The 19,174-nt window shown below is 42.1% G+C and overlaps 1 protein-coding gene across 1 annotated transcript in view; it reads right to left on the minus strand.

Moving 5' to 3' along the window:
• AGBL1 (AGBL carboxypeptidase 1) overlaps positions 1-19,174 on the minus strand; it is a 789,011-nt gene that overhangs the window by 675,225 nt on the left and 94,612 nt on the right. Inside the window, exons 8-13 of the mRNA XM_047861651.1 lie at positions 12,440-12,605; positions 11,452-11,516; positions 5,596-5,712; positions 3,920-4,500; positions 2,322-2,405; positions 2,002-2,088 (exon numbers count right to left, since the gene is read on the minus strand). Of these exons, the coding sequence (XP_047717607.1) occupies positions 2,002-2,088; positions 2,322-2,405; positions 3,920-4,500; positions 5,596-5,712; positions 11,452-11,516; positions 12,440-12,605 (1,100 nt within the window). The remainder of the gene's footprint in view (positions 1-2,001; positions 2,089-2,321; positions 2,406-3,919; positions 4,501-5,595; positions 5,713-11,451; positions 11,517-12,439; positions 12,606-19,174) is intronic.

A 19,174-nucleotide genomic window follows, 5' to 3' on the forward strand; every position in this document is an offset into this window, starting at 1 on the left:
GCCCACAATCCTTTCCAAAAACTGGTCATAAAAAGTCCTTGCCTAGAAGTAGGTTTGTTTTCTGTCATTTGACTCTGTTACCCTGACCAAAACTAATCAGTTTAGGATTCCACCACTCCAGCCAAAGGCAGATATATGGTATATGGAGAGAAAGATCAGCAACACAGGCACATCATGGACTGACCACTGTACCACTATGAGACCCCGGATTAGGTTTTCTCTCCTGGATCCCTTAAATATGACATATAGAGAAAAGGAGTAATAAAAGCTGGCACTATAGCAAGAAGTTAGAAGCTGAGCTGGTAATGAAAAGAGAAGGTGGAGAAGGAATCTCAACATAATTGCCTTTCTCTTCTTCAGCCAAAGTAGCTCAACTTATATTTGTCTTATATGTTGGGCTTCCTTAAAACAGTTCATGCACAAAACAAACAAAAAAGGATCACCGCTCGCCTGCCCCCCCAAAAACAGAAAAACTTCAAAAATGACTCCTCAGGTAGGGGTGCCTGGGTGACTCAGCTTGTTAAGTGTCTGACTTCAGCTCAGGTCATGATCTCATGGTTCATGGGTTTGAGCCCCCCATTGGGCTCTGCACTGACAGTGTGGAGCCTGCTTGGGATTCTCTCTCTCCCCCTCTCTCTCTGCCTCTTCCCTGCTCTCTTTCCCTTTCTAAAAATAAAATAAATTATATATATAAAATACATATATATATATATATATATATATATATATATACACATACCCTCAGATAGATACAAAACAGGCCAGACTATACTAAGTTCTATGCTCTAGCTATGGTGAATACCCATCTCTGAAGATAAGCTAATGCTGACTGAGGGCTTACCATGTGCCAGGTACTATTCTAAGAGCTTGATGTGTTTTTAGTTAAGTCTCAAATACATCACTATAATGTGGGTGCTATTACTGTCCCCATTTTCTGAGTCAGGAAAGAAAGGCATGGAGTTGGTTAGGTAATTGCTCAAAGTCTCCTGGTTGGAAAGGGGTGAGGCTGCCCCTGGCAGTCTGATCCCAGAGTCTGTGACGACCACCCCCTTAACTGTTCTAACTGTTGTTTTCAGGAGTTTACACACAGAATATGGATTGTATATCCTGATTCTGGCAATGAAAAATATAGTTCACACTGGTGTAGAGGAAAGAATTATAACATAGCAGTCTCTTCTACACTGGAAATCTATGTTTTGTTTCCCCCCTGTTTTAGTTTGTGCAGCCCTAGGCTTTCCTTGCCTGTGAAATACTTTTCCTTTTTTTTTTTTTAATGTTTATTTTTGCAAGAGAGCATGAGCAGAGGAGGAGCGAAGAGAAGAGGATACGGGATCTGATGCGGGCTCCGCGCTGACAGGAGCAAGCCCAATACAGGGCACAAACTCACAAACCATGAGATCCTACCTGAGCCGAAATCGGACACTCAACCCACTGAACCACCCAGGTGCCCCTGAAATACTTGTCTATTAACAAGAGCTCATTGAGAGTTTCTGGCAAAGAGGCATGGCACTAAATATGCCCTTGAACTAAGGGTAGTGAACCTGTCCACGGGGAGCCCAATGTTCTTGCCACCTATGTACGCAGCTGTAGGAACAACAGACATGAAAAGGTACAGGACTAGGGGAGCCCATGTACACTTCCGAGTCAACAGAACCAGCCCTGGCATCAGCCTAAGTACAAACATCCCATTCAAAGGACTCCCACGCCCAAGTATGGAGCCATGATCTTGAACATAGGTGTATTGGCAATTTTCACCTCTAGTCTCCACCTTGCTATGACATTGGCTAGTGAGCCCCCTAGTGGTGCGCTGGTAAATGTTTAACAACAGACTCCCAGGAAAACTTTCACTTGTAGTGTTTGCCAGTCCTCAGGGTATAAACACTCCCACCATGGCTGATTTCACACTACCAGTGTGAGGCCGCTGTACTGAGAGTAGGGACGAGAGACACAACCCGCTCCCTTAAGCTGCCAGCAGCTACCTTTGTGGGTTTCCTTACTTACTCACGCACTTGGATGGCTTTGCGGAGATTTCCTGACTCAAACTTGGAGTAGAACCGCAAGCAATCGGAAGCAGTGTCTTGCAAAGGCCTGTAATGAAATAGGAAACATGTGAACACATGCGTTACTGCTATTCTTGGGCACAGCCTGACATTTCTTAGAGATAAGGTTTTTCTTACAGATCTTCAACATAAATTTTCATCATGTTTTTAGTAGAAGGGATGGATTACTAACATAAAACACTCTTATTCTCATGTCATCAAGAGGATATTCCACACTCCACCCCCACCCTCCACATTCCACTGACGCTCAAGACCACCTACCAAGGCTCATCTAAACTGAAGACGACTTTATTTATAATATCAGTTGGCTGGATGAGCCTCCGGACATCCTCAAATATCTTGATCCTGGAAAGGAAAATTGGAAACATTTTAAGTGTTGGTTGGCCCTCACTCCTTACCTCATTTATCCTACCGTCATCTGGGAAGGGTTTTGGGAGTCATCAGAGAATTATGAAAGAAAAATTTAATAATGCCCCAACATGGGGCTGAAAGAGTGGAAAAAGCATTGCCTGTCCTTCCTTTTCTTGTGTATCAAAAAAAAAAAAAATGAAACTACATTGAGCAGTAGGAATGTAGGAAGCAGATTTTAGTTGGAGGATTCAGGACTTGAAGAATTTTTTCAAGGGCATTTGAACTAATGGGCTCTGAAGGTTTCTGATGGTATCAGAGGGTTCTTTGTAGTGAGACAACTTTGAGGGAGACTTTAGGATTGTTGACTGTTAGTACCCTCAAGGCCTGGGAGGATTCAGTAAGCCTTTGAATTCTTGAGTCATTTCTACTCCTTGGGTTTTGTCAGCTCTAGAAAACTAAGGTCAGTTTTATGAGAAACACCCATATTCGGGAGGTTTAAGTAAGAGGACAGAAGGAAGCCCAAAATAACTTTCAGATTCCCTCCTTGAATTTCCAATCCAGGTATTCTGGGTGGAGTGGGAAGGTGAGGGGAGATAGGCATGAGGCCTGGACTCAAGGGGAAGATGTTCTGTCAAAGGGGGAGGTGTTATTGGGCCAGCCTCTGTGGTGCGTCTCTCAGGAACTTGAGCTTGACAGATAACGTGCAGGGGGTAAAGTCAGAGACATCAGCAGGAACCCAAGTGCGAGCAGCTCTTGGGATCCACCATCAATTTGCTGATGAAATGGAAAACAAGTTAATGAAACTTTCTGGTATGAACACTCAGCTCCATTGACTTAGTGCATGCATAATCAATGTCGTTGGATTTTTTTCCCCGGGGAAAATAATTTCCTTGGTTTATCAATTTTTGTTCTAATCTCACTCTGCTTATCCAAAGGCAAAGCTTCCTTTCCAACATTCTGGGAATAAGCCATCACCCAAAGTTTCTTCCCTGGAGAATGTGGTTTTTCCTTACAATCCTCAGTGATGCAGAACTATTCTAACCCAAGTCAGGTTTTTAAGGTTGGGACTGTGAGATAGGGGCACACCACCTCCTTTCATCAATGAGATCAGACACCAATTTGTAGTGAATTAAAAAAAATATACCCCAATTAATCCACATTTGTTTTTTCTGAGAACCTTCCTGGGGACTGATCCCAGTATTTGAAGAAACTGGGTTATCTTTCCCCATCATGGTCTGCAATGGTTATGGGGTAAGGGGTTACATTGGAATCATCGAAGGAATTCTTTTCTGGCAACACATGCCTGCCACTACCCCACGCTTACTTCTGAAATGTCCAGTAGGGAGGCAAGCTTCTGTGTTTGGCAAGAGTTTCCCAAAGGATTTTAACATGCTCCTGACTGATTCTCACTTTCCTACAGACAGTTGAACTATCTGTACCAAACACTCTGCCTATAAAAATATTAAAGAAGAGAAAAAATATAGCTTCCAAATCAGCAGCGCCATCACCTTTGGATTCCACATTTGCGTTCCAACATCGACTGGGCAGAGGGTGGTGGACGATGTCCCCAGAGGTCAGGAAATGCCATCGTCTTGAAGTCGGCCACAGATCTGGTTCTTCTTGCTTTGGCCATATAGAGACAGGGGTCATGGAAGGGGACAGGCTTGGGATGTGTCTGCAGAAGCTTATCTATTACTTCATCAGTTTCTCTAGGCCTAGTGGAATTGGAAAAGGAGGCACTAATCATTGGGCAGGAAATAACATCTATGTCCCAAGCATCCTGTTTGAGGGAAGCTTGAATGTCAGGGATTTCTTTTCCAGAAGAATCTATCCCAAATCGATTGGATTGCATGTTTTGGCATGGGTTCATCCCAGGTCCTTTTCTGGAGGCTGGATGCATGGTGGACCTCCTCATCTTCACCTTGCTCAGAAGGGAAGTCTGGACCATGTCTTCTCTTCCTTGCTTCCAAGAACTTTGGTCCTTATTCAAACCATGCCACTTTGGGGAGGCGACAGTTGGAATGTGGTGATGATTGGCATACTGAGTCTCTTCAAACTTCAAATCATCTCCAGATTGAGACTTGAGTTCCTTCGGGTTTAAAATGGAAAAGAATATGTCAGTGTTACCTTCCTGGTAGAAAATACAATTTGACCCCAATCCTCACTCTCTGAGCACAGAGTTAAGTGTAAATCTTGTTGTTTTGTTGTTGTTGTTGTTGTTTTAGCATAAATCCTATGAATTGGGAAGCTTTTTTCAAGGTCAAACAAGAAAAGGCTAAGCTTCAACAGTCAAATAAATGGTAGAATCATAGAAACTCATGTTTGGAAGGAGCATTGGGTGGGTCTAGCACAATTCTATACATCACACAAATGCCCTTTGCAACACCCCCAAAAAGTCACAGCCTGGTTAAACAAACTCATTAACAGGGTTTTCACTACAGCCCAAGGCAGTGCCTCTCATTTGGGGATCATTCTGATTGTTTTTTTAAAAAAAAAGTCTTCCTTATACCAAAATGAAATTTCCCTTCCCTGAAATGTCTACCTACTGATGCCCTTCAGCTTTCTGAAGTAAAACAGAATATACAGACTCCCTTCTGCATGTGACTTAGCTGGTACCCTTGGGTGGGGCAAATTCATGATGTATCATGGGTCATAAGAAAATAACAGAGATCCAAAGGCAGGTCTAAAATCTTGACGACAGCAATAGTAGTAGGAGCAGCAAGTAGCCACTGTATCATCAGGTGTGAGGTTCTCAATTTCTTTCTACTAACAAAAAACACTGGAATCAGACTAACGACCTTCAGAAAGCCATCTAGTACAACTTACCCTCTTTGTAGGGGAACAACTAAATCACCAAGAATTTTCACTTGTGTTTTTAGAACGTGAGGGCAAGTCAGTTTGCCCTGCCCCAACCCCACGGCGGATCATAGGCAGCGATGTGTACCCCTACACTTCTTTCATCCTAGGTTCCAGGGGTCAGATTGCAGGAGACTTGCATGCATCCAGCCCAGCTACCTTGTTCACATTTTGCTTGGATTTCTGCTTCTTTCTCAGAAAGACCTCAGAAGCAGATTGCTAATGATGAACAATGCTTTCCATCTGGAGATCCCCTGCTAGGCCTCCCAGGTTCTGCAAAAAACCCATCATGCATCACCGTGGAGCAGACCCACGGCATATGTCCTACCTCGAAGCTGCAGGAGAGCTCAAGACACATTGCCTCGTACTGCATCAGTTCCTCCTCAGGTCGGTCAAGACCAGGTTTGGAACTCAGCTTGTTCACATCTGTTTCCAAATCATCATCCTACAAAGGAATATCCAAAAATATATATGTGAAAGTCAAGACAGCCACCCTGAGAAGCATCGAGACAAGCTACACATGTGATCTTTCAAAATCTTGGGACATGGTTTCCTTGCCTCCAAATTATAGTGCTAGCCTATGAGAAGGAGAATCTAAGATGGTGGGTGGTATTTTTTCAATGAAAAGAAAGAAGGTACACAACTTTTCTAAGCATCCATCTCAGGATTTGTCAGCCCTTACCATGAATAACTAATTTATATAAAATGAGATGAACCCTGTAAACAGTAAAGCACAATATAAAAGAATTTTGTATCTCGCCACCACCATCAACATAATTGTAATCACTGTACCTGTTCTTCCATCATCTGTGTATTCAAAACTGTTTAATGAGCACCTACTATGAGCAGGTACCACTGTAGGTACTGAAGAGTTGTGATAATGGAACAGACAAAAGTCCATGTTCCCATGGAATCTGCCTTCAAGTGAGAGAACGAAGACAGCAAACAAATGAAGAATGTAACTTCCAACGGTGGTAAATTCCATGCAAAGGGGATCGGTGGGAAGCAGTTTAGACTGGGTGATCTGAGACCGCCTCACTGAGGAGGTGACATTTTAGCTAGAAGAGCCAACTCTACAAAGCCTTGGGGAAGAAATTACCAGCAGAAGGAACAGCTGACATTGCCTTTCAGAAAGCAGGTGGTTGGAGCACAGAGAATAGGAGGAAGATCGCAGGTGTCAACACTGGAGAAAGAGGCACTAGGCAGGGCCTTCCAGACCCAGAGAGGGGTTTGTCACCTCCTGCTGCACCTTACCCTGTCGTACATTTACATCTACTCGACCACCACCAGTCTTTCCTTCACTGGGCTGAATAATCCTAGATCCTTCATTTTTATTTCTAGATCATCATTTCATAATAGTTTAATGGTGATGGTGACTCTCCTCCCAAACCGTCTGTATTTTCCAAAGGCTGTAAAGTCTTACAGAGAAAGGACACCAGGAATCAACCAGTCCAGTCTCCTCATCTTTCCATGTCTCTCCTGAACCAAGTTTCCCTAATAAGATAGGGAAGAGAAACCTACCCTATGTATTAGGAGAATATTTGGTTAATTAAGGAAAAACCTGGCAGCTCTGATAGCCTGGATTATTCTTTAAATCAAATAAATAAACACAATAAATGTTTATATTACTGATCCAGGGTTGGGGGGAGGGAGAGAAAATGCAATATTCTGTCCATCTTCTGGAATTTTCCCCCAAACTTCATTTTTTAGTGTTTATTTATTTATTTTGAGAGAGACAGAGTGTGTGTGTGAGCAGGGGAGGGGAGGGAGAGAGAGAGAACCCCAAGCAGGCTCTACACTCACCGTAGAACCCAACATGGGGCTCACTCTCACAACCATAAGATCATGACCTGAGCCAAAATCAAGAATTGGACTCTTAACAGACTGAGCCACCCAGGTGCCCCTCCTCCAAACTTTAAATAAAAAAAAAAAAAAATAGACCTCATGATGTTGATTTCATGGTATTTTCAGATACAGTGCACACCAGGCCCAAATTCCTCAGCCCGCTAATGAAGATCCCACTATTCTTGTCCTTTCCAGCTTTATCTATCAGTTCCTGCTTGCCTGCATCCTCTTCTGTGCAGCCTCAGCCATGCCCCAGGGTGGTATCAGTAGAAACGCAATCTGGGATGTGCTGTTTAGAAGGGGCACACGCACCCCCATGTTTATAGCAGCGCTATCGACAATAGCCAAAGTATGGAAAGAGCCCCCATGTCCATCGACAGATGAATGGGTAAAGAAGATGTGGTATATATATATATATATATATATATATATATATATATATATGCGATGGAGTATAACCCAGCAATTAAAAAGAAGGAAATCTTGGGGCACCTGGGTGGCGCAGTCGGTTAAGCGTCCGACTTCAGCCAGGTCACGATCTCGCGGTCCGTGAGTTCGAGCCCCGCGTCAGACTCTGGGCTGATGGCTCAGAGCCTGGAGCCTGTTTCAGATTCTGTGTCTCCCTCTCTCTCTGCCCCTCCCCCGTTCATGCTCTGTCTCTCTCTGTCCCAAAAATAAATAAACGTTGAAAAAAAATTTTTTTTAAAAGAAGGAAATCTTGCCATTACAACTACATGGAGGGAACTGGAGGGTATTACGCTAAGTGAAATTAGCGTAATTTCTGACAAATTGTCTTTGTCAGAGAAAGACAAGTATCATATGACTTTATTCATATGAGGAATTTAAGATACAAAGCAGATGAACATAAGGGAAGGGAAGCAAAAATAATATAAAAACAGGGAGTAGGACAAAGCATAAGAGACTCATAAATATGGAGAACAAACTGAGGGTTGCTGGAGGGGTTGTGTGTATGGGGGGATGGTCTAAATGGGTAAGGGGCATTAGGAATTTACTCCTGAAATCATTGTTACACCATATGCTAACTAATTTGGATGTAAATTAAACAAAAAATAAATTTTTAAAAAAGAAATGCAATCTGGTAGACTACTGGGAAGGGTTTCCCCACCAGCGAGTAAGGTTGGTGTGTCTAGAGTGAGGAGTATTGTGTATCCCATGAGCTGCAACCTAATGCATTCTACATGTGGCTATGTGACCTACTTAGCTTTAGAGCAAGAGTTGGCTAACTATAACCCACTGTCTGTTTTTGTAAATAAATTTTTGTTGTAACACAGTCACACCCATTTTTTAATATATTGTCTATGGTCGGTTTCTCAGTATAACAGCAAAGTTGTAACAGAGACCATATCTGGTCCCCAAAGGTTTGTATCTCAGTCTCTGAATCTCCAGCCACTCAGGTGGGTTCTCCTCTCTTCTGTATTTCTTATAAATACAATTTATACTTATTCAGGGATGGGCCTGCTTCTGTGTCTTTACAGCAACCCAGAAAGTCTTTGTCATTTAGAATTCTGGTACCCATCTAATCCAGATAATGCTTTCTGGCCCTTCTTCCTCAGACTGAAACTTTCAGATATTAGTGACTTTCCCCAGCCTAACACTTGAGTTTACCACCCCTTCCAAGATGGTGATTTGAACTCTGGTAGGGACAATCTCCAAGTTCACTAGACTATGTACTCTTTGAAGATAAAAATCAATGTCTTGTTTGCTTTTGTATCATATTACCATCCCTAGGAACCAGCCTGCTGCCTCACACATGGATCATATCCAAGGGAAAAAAAAAAAAACTAAAAAGGAAGGAAAGACAGAGCAAAGGAGAGGAGAGCTTGAATGCAGTCTGTTTATCCTCTTCTTCAGTGTTTGTCCAAATCTAACAGTTGTATTTGTGAAGGAAAACAACAACAACGACAAAACATGACCAACATCTGGTCTCTACTTGTTTCTCTTTTCTTATGCTGACTTTGAAAGTTTTCAAAGAACAGCACCCAACTTTCCATTCTCAAGACACTTTAAGATAAAATTTCCTTTTAATCATCCTGTATAAATATCTGATCCCAATTTTATTTTCAAATGAAAAGGCCATCAGTTAAAGGACTGGGTTGGATCTATGACCAGAAACAAATACTCCTGGCTTCTTGCCCACATTCCTTGCAGCAAATGCTCCTGAGTTCACCAGGGAAAATCAGTTTGCTGGAGCACTAGTTCCTTTACTCTGGCAACACCCCAGAATCAAGCCCTGATTCTGAGGTGCCCCATTTCTCTACAATTCATGCTCACACACGGACTTCTCATCTTCTCCTTGGCTCGAAGGCTTTTGATAAATAGTTTCCAGGCCCTCACCCATTTGTCTTGAGCTTCTCTCCCAGATGGATGTGTTTATTTGTTTTGGTTTCATTCCACCCAACCCACTATCACCTGCAGTGTAGGGGGAAAAGAGACTATCTGAATGCTCTCTGTCCCATGCTGTATGAAGTTAGGCACTGGCATACAGCTGGTCTTTCCACATCAGATACAAGAGGCGATTGACACTCGGCATCAGACATTCAGTCATCAAAGGGCAAATAAGAGGGTAGGAGAAAGTGGCATTGATGAATGATCACTGCAGCACAGTATTATTCAAATAATACAGTGAGCACTCAATAGGCCACTACTGCCAAGCCACAGGAAAGATTCAATTTACTACTGATGACTTCAGAAATGATTCCATTTATCAACAAAACCCTGAGAACACTGGAAGGTCAATAGCAGTCTTAACCTAGAGACTGAGAGGGCAGACAGATAGTCCCTCTGAGTCGGCTGCTACCATCTTATGACAGAGAACTCAAAAGTCTCTTTTTCTCTAGATATATAGGTAAGAGGGTAAGGAAGAAAAAAGAAAGGGAGGGAAGGAAAAGGGAGATGGATGGATGGATGGATGGATGGATGGATGGTTGGCTGCATGGTAGATAGGTAAATAAATCGGTGGTAGATTTTTTAAATTCAGGTTTCACCTCCACAAACATTATAAAAAGTAACATTTACTTCTCATTCTTATTTTACAGATGACAAAATTAAGGAACTATAATTTGAAGGGGTTTGTCAAGTCCATGTCTGCCAAAAGAAATGGAAACAGAATCATAACTCATAGATAAGTTATCATTATTCTAGAGTGATATTGTCCCCTAAAGGACACTTGGCAATTCCTAGTGACATTCTTGGCTCATGACTTGGGGAGGAGGGGGAAACCAAGGGGTAAGTGCTACTGGCATCTAGTGGGTAGAAGCCAGGACACTACGAAACATCCTACTATGTAAGATAATCCCCCACAACAAAGAATTATCCTGTCAAAAGGACAAGAGTGCTAAAGCGTAGACACCCTTTTCTAGAAATGCAGTCAGGAAACTATGTCCCATTGCCTGTTTCTTGTCAATAGGTGTTTCACTGGAACACAGCCATGCCCTGCCATTTACATATTTTCTATAGTTGCTTTTGTGCTATAACAGCAAAGTTGAGTAGTTGTGATAGAGGCTGCATATCCACAAAGCCTAAACCAATTACAGCCTGATCTTTTACAGAAAGTTTGCTAACCTCTGCTGTATATCATGGGTCTTTTGGGGATAAAGACCAAAGGGCACCACTCCCCTGCTAGCCAAGGTGTACATTATGCAACTCAAGTGAGCACTTCACATAGACTCCAAGGTAAATGGAAGTGTACAACACAGTGGTCCTCAGCAGAGTGGGTACCTACGAAGAGTGACTTGTGGCAATAGGGGAGATCTACCAGAAGAAGTTTCCTAGGAAAATCTTCCATGGTTTCGTTCCCTGAATGTCACTCACACGAATTACATATACGAACCCGAAGCACTAAGGGTCTATCTAAAGCTCATCCGGACGGAATATTATCGCCTTGTTAATGGACAGCCTCTGACTTTACAATGAGATTTTGTATGGGACCCACCGGGATGAAAATCAACAAGCACAGCCGTCATTTACTGAGCAATCACTGTAGGCCAGGCACTGGAGTGGAAGTACAGAAGTGAGTCCTTAAAATGTATACTGGTCTCGGGGCATCTGGGTGGCTCAGTCTGTTAAGCGTCTGACTCTCGGTTTGGCCCAGGTCATGATCTCACAGTTTCTTGGGCTCAGGCCCCACATTGGGCTCTATGCTCTGTGCATGTTTCTCTCTCTCCCTCTGTCCCTCCCTCCCCCACTCACACTGTCTCTCTCAAAATAAATAAATACACTTAAAAAATTTTACACTGGTCTCAGCTGGACATAGACAGTGATATCTCCCTCGGAAGATGTGAACATGGAGATCACTAAAAGTGAGGGCTGGTGCACCTACTTGGTCTTTCACCTCTTCAGAATCTGAATCTTTATCCACTTCATCAGCGTCATCTTCAAAATCCTCTGGGTGGAGAAAAAGAGATCAAACAGATGAGGCTTCCCTTATGCCTTGGATTTGGATTCCCACCACACAGTGGCTAGTACTCCCTTTGTCATAAACAAGGGGCTCATTATGAAGAGCACAATATCCCAACACACTCTAATACTTATTAGTACATGCAACTCGTATACACACAGACACATGGAGCACTATAGCATGAAGTCTAAATCGCCCCACATTGAATGCAAAATGACTGCAGAATAAAATGACATCCAAATACCATTCTGGTGTCCCCCCCCTCACAGTTTACACGAAGTTATGCAAACAGCATTGCCAACATTTACAGATCACATATAGGCAAAATTTGCTATAACTGAGCACCTTCACTGACTCCCTAATTTTGATAAGAAGGTACTTATTTACAACAAAAGGCCACAGAAAGCATCCAGTGCTATTGTAGCAAGATGATGCCAATGGAAAATCTGTTCCATGAAAGGAGGGCGGTGGCAGTGGAATCTTCATGGAGATTGAATAATCACACATTCAGACATTTAATGGACTAGCTATTTTGTAAATAGCACAAGTTTTGTTCCAAGTTCATCCTTAAGGCAAATGCATTCCAGAACCAGTCAGTACAGTCAAGAGACTCAATTGTGGAATTGTGAATATGTATGTTTTTTTTTAAATTAGCTGAAATGACTGTATAGGCACTCAATAGCCACCAGGCAAAGTGGCAACAGTTAATAATCAGGAACAAAATAAGTTACTTTAGTATTTGTTCATTCTGTATATGAAAAGCTTGCTTTTTTATACATTTCTTTAATTAGATTATGGACATTTACAGTTGGGCTCTAAAAGAACTGATTCTACTTTCATCCACATCCCTCTGAAATATTTCCAACACGCCAAACACGTCAGAAAGCTCATCATTACCCACTGACATTACCTTCAGTTAGAACACACGGAGGTTCGGAAGGGATGCTCCCAGGGACTGGGAAGGCGTAGGCACTGGTGGCTGTGACCAAGGGAAGTGGGCTCTTTGGGTAGCACTGTCTCAGGATCTGAACTACAACGGAGACGATGGGTTCCAAACTTCTGTCATCCAGGCAGTTCTGAACGAAGAGGAGACTGTATCAGACGCCGACACCTTATACAGGGTTCCCTTATCATGTCAGTATTTTGGGCAGTGAATGACACATGGCCCCGATGGACAGTAAACATCCTTACTGTAGAATGCCTGACTTGAACAGTCAAATGTAGCATTTTGTCTAAGTAGAATCGGCTTTGGTCTAGGGTATAATCTGCATTTTTATTTCTTTTTCACAGCTCATATGTTACTGGAAGGAATTTAGTCTGAAAATAGACTTAAAAAGTCTTTCAAGGGATGCTGTGTCTAAGGGAAGCATTGTCCAGGGTAGCCAGGGGGAGAGGAGATGAGCATCTTCTCAACCATCTGAGTGTCATTGTGAATTATTGGCTAAATTAGAGAATGAGTAGCCAAATTGATGGAAGTCTTACTTTTCTCCTTCAGTCTTTATCTGAATAGAAAACTATAAAGGAAAAGCTAAAATATGAAATCAGAAAAAAAAAGGCTAAGTGAATCCCAAGTACCTAAATTAAATAACATGCCTGTTCTCAGAGCCCACAGTGTTGATCTCTTGGTACCTACCCAAAGCAAAGGAAAATTGGGTTTGCAGATGGAACATTTTGATGCTGATGGAACATGACAAGACCCTTCTTTTCAGACACTTTGAAAAATGCAAAAACAAGTTTACTAAATTGAGAGAGAGTGTTGGGAGTAGTTCGGGAACTCTTTGGCAAAAACATGCCATTTTCTTGAGGCTCTTGGTAAATGCTTTGTCTACTGACTTAGTACGGAAAGTTGACAAGTGTGAGCCTCCAATTGGATATTCCTAAGGGGTTCCAAGTAAGGTCTAGAGCCAATAAGTCATAGCAGTAGCCATGGAGGATGCTGAGCACCTGCCACAGGGCAGGGTGACTGTCTGTGATGATGACATGCGGTGGTATCCCCAGGCCCACATTACAGGTAGCTCCATATATATATGTTTTTATGCCATGAGTTCAAACTGTCCCAATGATTCCCTAATATAAAAATGTAAGCCAACTTTCAAAACAGGAATGTTGTAACATGATCAAGAATGCTATTTCCCCTTCCACATGCTCAAATGACACCCATCAGTTGTCCTGAAAACACTCTCCATGGGAAATAAAATACTTGAGGCGATTTCATCCCTGGTACTGGCCAAAGGGCTTGGTGAAAAGTATTAGTATCAGAAAAAGAGAGAACTGAGCATGGAAGAGGAAGAGAGGGGAGGTAGATGACCCATCATGGATGATGTTCTGAGCTGTTTTCAGTAGGTACAGAGCAAAGGACAAGTCAAGGAACTCAGTCAAAACCACCAGCATTTTGGAAAGTGGTTGTGTCTGTGATTGTCGTTGGTATTGTTATTGATGCATGTGAAAACATGTTTTACTTTGCATAGGATGGTGCAGGTGAAAAGTGAGAAAAAGGATGGAGGCAGGTTCATCTGTCCTAACAGGTCGGGCCATGAATTTGGGGGATAGAGGAGATTAAAATCAACAGAAACCAAGGCATTGGGGTTATAGTGAATCACTACCTAAATTAGGTGGATGGTAAGTGCTTTAGTAGACACAGTGTTCAGGAAAATGTTTATGAATTTTAAAATAATCCGTGGTTCCAAAGTAACAGAAATGCCTAGATCCATCTGCCAACGTTTCCCTAGTGTTAAGGGAAGGGTACTGTGGCAGGGCCAGGACTAAGGTAAAGTGAGGGAGGCACCCAGGATGCAAAATGTAAGGAGGCACTCCCTCAGGCTCCTGCAGCTGCAGGGCACTTATGCTGTGTATCAGAGGTGACAAGAGCCCAAGAAATAGGATCCCTGGAAATAAATGGCTCAGAATTGGGGCAAAGGTGAACATTTTTGGCTCACTTTTCCCATCACTTCCAATAATACACCTGCTACCTGGAAAAGGTGATGAAATATGACAGTGCCTTACATATTCGATTCACAGTTAACATCTCTGAATTAGCATTGGAATAATAAATACACTGCTTCTGGCTAAAATTAACAACTCAGGAAACAACAGATGCTGGCGAGGATGTGGAGAAATGGGAACTTTCTTGCACTGTTGGTGGGAATGCAAACTGGTGTAGCCACTCTGGAAAACAGTGTGGAGGTTCCACAAAAAAATTAAAAATAGAACTACCCTACGACCTCAGCAATAGCACTACTAGGAATTTATCCAAAGGATACAGGAGGGCTGATTCATAGGGGCACATGTACCCCAATGTTTATAGCAGCCATTTCAACAATAGCCAAATTATGGAAAGAGCCTAAATGGCCATCAGCTGATGAATGGATAAAGAAGATGTGGTTAATATACACAATGGAATACTACTTGGCAATGAGAAAGAATGAAATCCTGCCATTTGAAACAACATGGATGGAACTGGAGGGTATTAGGCTAAGTGAAATAAGTCAGTCAGAGAAAGACAGATACCATATGTTTTCACTCATATGTGGAACTTGAGGAACTTTACAGAAGACCATGGGGGAAGGGAAGGGGAAAAAATAGTTACAAACAGAGAGGGAGGGGGGCAAACCATAAGAGACTCTTAAATACAGAGAACAAACTGAAGGGTGGTTGATGCAGGGGGTAGAGGAGAGGAGAAAATGGGTGTTGGGCATTGAGGAGGGCACTTGTTGAGACAAGCACTGGGTGTTGTATGTAAGCAAGGAACCACAGGAATCTACCCCTAATACCAAGAGCACACTGTAAACACTGCATGTTAGCCAATTTGACAATAAATTATATTAAATACATACATACATACATACATACATACATACATACATACATACACTGCTTCTGTGACACACAGGCAAGAGACAGAGCTCCTCCTCATCCACGGTTTTGCTTTTCCCAGATCTCATTTACCCATAGTCAACCATAGCCTGGAAGCAGATGACGCTCCTCCGAGGTATCACCAGAAGGCCGATAGCCTAACGCTACATCCCAATGCCTCCCTTCATCTCCTCATGTGGGCATTGTATCACCTCACGTCATCACAAGAAGAGTAAGATATTTTGAGAGACAGACCACATTCACATAATTTTTATAACAGTATATTGCTATAAGTGATCTATTCAATCATTGTTGTTAATCTCTTGATGTGCTTAATTTATAAATTAAACTTCATCATAGGCACGAACGTTCAGGAAAAAACAGCGAATGCATGGTCAGTGCTACCTGTGGTTTTGGGCATCTGCTGGGGGTCTTGGAATGTACCCCCCAGGATAAGGGGGGGGGGGGTACTGTACAGCATACAGCTCAGACCCTGGAGCAAAAGCACCCCAAAAATTCAGATCTTGAGCTGATGATCACTAACTGCATCACCGGGGCAAGCTACTACGCCTCTGTGAGCTGCAGCTTCGTCTATACAGCAGAGATCATAACAGAGCCTCTCTCATAAGGACGTGTGTGAATTTGAGTTAAAATAAGCAAAGTGCCTGCTCAATACTAAGCACTCAGTAAGTGCTGGCTAGCAGGATGTTAGCAGGCATCATTACACTCTTAAAATCTCATAAGAATCTGAAAGAAGATCCCAGTGCAGAGCCCTAGTGATAACCTTCACCATAAGAAAATGAGACACTTTAGTGGAAAAGTCCAGGAGTCCCAGGTCTAATTTCCAGCTCTCCTTTTACCAGCCAAAGCCATCAGCATCTCTGCCCGAGCTCCCATGGTCTAACCCCCGCCTTGCCCTCCCACCACTCCCTCCTTCCTCCTGTGCCCTCAGATACTCTCCTGTCCAAATAGCAGCCAGAATGGTCCTTTAAGATCATAAATCAGTTTAATGGGTATAGAGTTTCAGTTTTGCAAGATGAAAAGAGTTCTAGAGATGGGTTATACAACAGTGTGGATGCACTTAACAGTACTGAACTATACACTTGAAAATGCCCAGCATGGTCAACTTGATGTTGTACAAATTTTATAATTAAAATTAAAAAAAAAAAAGCATAAATTATATCAGGTCACGCCCCTGCTTCAAACCTGATGGAAATAAAATCTGAATTTCTTTTCATGGTCTAGAAAGTTCTTCCCTCCTCTTATCCTCCCCTTCCTCCTCCCCCTCTCCCTCCCTCCCTTCCTCCTCCTTCATATCTCTCTTGTCTTTCACAATTATTGGCATACCAGCATCATCATCATCATCATCATCATCATCATCATTATAATTTGCAAATAACCACTGAAATGATACACTAGATCCAAGGTTCCCTCGTTGGCAATCCGGTGACTCCAATACCTTCTCTGGCAGATTGGGGGAGAAGACTGACAGGCAGCTCAAACCAGCACAGCTATGATGGCGTCTATGTTCACAACACCCAGCCCGGGTGCTGGAGGCTCCACAGGCTAGGGCAGCCTCGAATACAGTGCAAGTTCAGCCTCTGCTCACATCCTGCATCCATTGCCAGCAAAAAATGGAGGCTGGGGGGTTGGTGTGAATTTGTTTCCTGAACAGTTGAGGTTTTCACTGACCTGCTGAGAGACTACTTTAAAACCCTCCTTGCAGAAACAGACTTTTTACAGAGAACACACGGCTGGTACCTGAGGGGAGGTGGGTAGAGGTATGGGGGAAACAGGTGATGGGGATTAAGGAGTGCACTTGTGATGAGCACCGGGTGATGTACGGAGGTGTTGAATCACTATATTGTACACCTGAAACTAATATTACACTCTGTTAACCAACTGGAATTCAAATAAATACTTGTAAAAAAGATGAAAGGAAAAAAACTAAAATGAGGTTATTATGGTGGGCCTAGTCCTATATGGCTGGTGTCCTTATAAAAAGGGACATTTGGACACAGACAAGCACATAGGGAGAATGTCTTGTGAAGACAGAGGCAGAGATGAGGTGATGCTTCTACAAGCCAAGGGTCACCAGGACTGCTGTGACCAGCAGAATCTAGGAGAGCACCTGGGGCAGGTTCCCCCTCATGGCCCCAGAAGGAACCACCCTGGTGCCATCTTGAATTGGGACTTCTGGCCTCCAGGGCTGGGAGAAAGTCAATCTCTGCTATTTGAGCTGCTCAGTTTGTGGTGCTTTGTTATGGCAGCCCCCAGGAGACTCCTACAGGGAGGTCCCCGCGCCACTCTTGGGTGTGACAATTCCCCAGAAAGACTCTAAAAGCTCATTAAAAGCTGTTGTAGTTGCACTCATGATTTACAGGGACTCACATTACAGATGAAGATCAGCCAAGGAGAGAGGTCCACAGGGCAGAGGGCAGCTGTCTCAGTCTGCTCAGGCGGATCCAGCAGGACACCACAGACCGAGTGGCTGATGAACAAACACATTTCTTTCTCACAGTTCTGGGGGCTGGAAGTCCAGGTTGAAGGCACCATCAGGTTCCCTCTCTGGTGAGAACCTGCTTCCTGGTTCACAGATGGCCATATTCTCACTGTGTCCTTACATGGAGCAGGGACCAGGGAACTCTCTGAGGCTCCTCTTATAAGGGTGCTCATTCTGCTCATAGGGACTGCACCCTCATCACCTCATCCCCTCCCAAAGACCCTGCCTTCCCAAACCATTACTCTGGGGAGTAGGGTTTCAGCATATGGATTTGAGGGAACACAGGCATTAGTCTATCACACCAGAGAAACACCAAACATGACATAGATAGATAGATAGATAGATAGGAAATAGATACATAGATACATACATAGATGATAGATAAATAGGAAATAGATATATAGATACATAGATAGATGATAGATAGATAGATAGATAGATAGGAAATAGATACATAGATACATACATAGATGATAGATAAATAGGAAATAGATATATAGATACATAGATAGATGATAGATAGATAGATAGATAGATAGGAAATAGATACATAGATACATACATAGATGATAGATAAATAGGAAATAGATATATAGATACATAGATAGATGATAGATAGATAGATAGATAGATAGGAAATAGATACATAGATACATACATAGATGATAGATAAATAGGAAATAGATATATAGATACATAGATAGATGATAGATAGATAGATAGATAGATAGATAGATAGGAAATAGATACATAGATACATACATAGATGATAGATAAATAGGAAATAGATATATAGATACATAGATAGATGATAGATAGATAGATAGATAGATAGATAGGAAATAGATACATAGATACATACATAGATGATAGATAAATAGGAAATAGATATATAGATACATAGATAGATGATAGATAGATAGATAGATAGATAGGAAATAGATACATAGATACATACATAGATGATAGATAAATAGGAAATAGATATATAGATACATAGATAGATGATAGATAGATAGATAGATAGATAGATAGATAGGAAATAGATACATAGATACATACATAGATGATAGATAAATAGGAAATAGATATATAGATACATAGATAGATGATAGATAGATAGATAGATAGATAGATAGATAGGAAATAGATACATAGATACATACATAGATGATAGATAAATAGGAAATAGATATATAGATACATAGATAGATGATAGATAGATAGATAGATAGATAGGAAATAGATACATAGATACATACATAGATGATAGATAAATAGGAAATAGAT

This window comes from Prionailurus viverrinus, chromosome B3 (genome assembly GCF_022837055.1).
Source record: "Prionailurus viverrinus isolate Anna chromosome B3, UM_Priviv_1.0, whole genome shotgun sequence".
NCBI classification, from domain to species: Eukaryota; Metazoa; Chordata; class Mammalia; order Carnivora; family Felidae; genus Prionailurus; species Prionailurus viverrinus.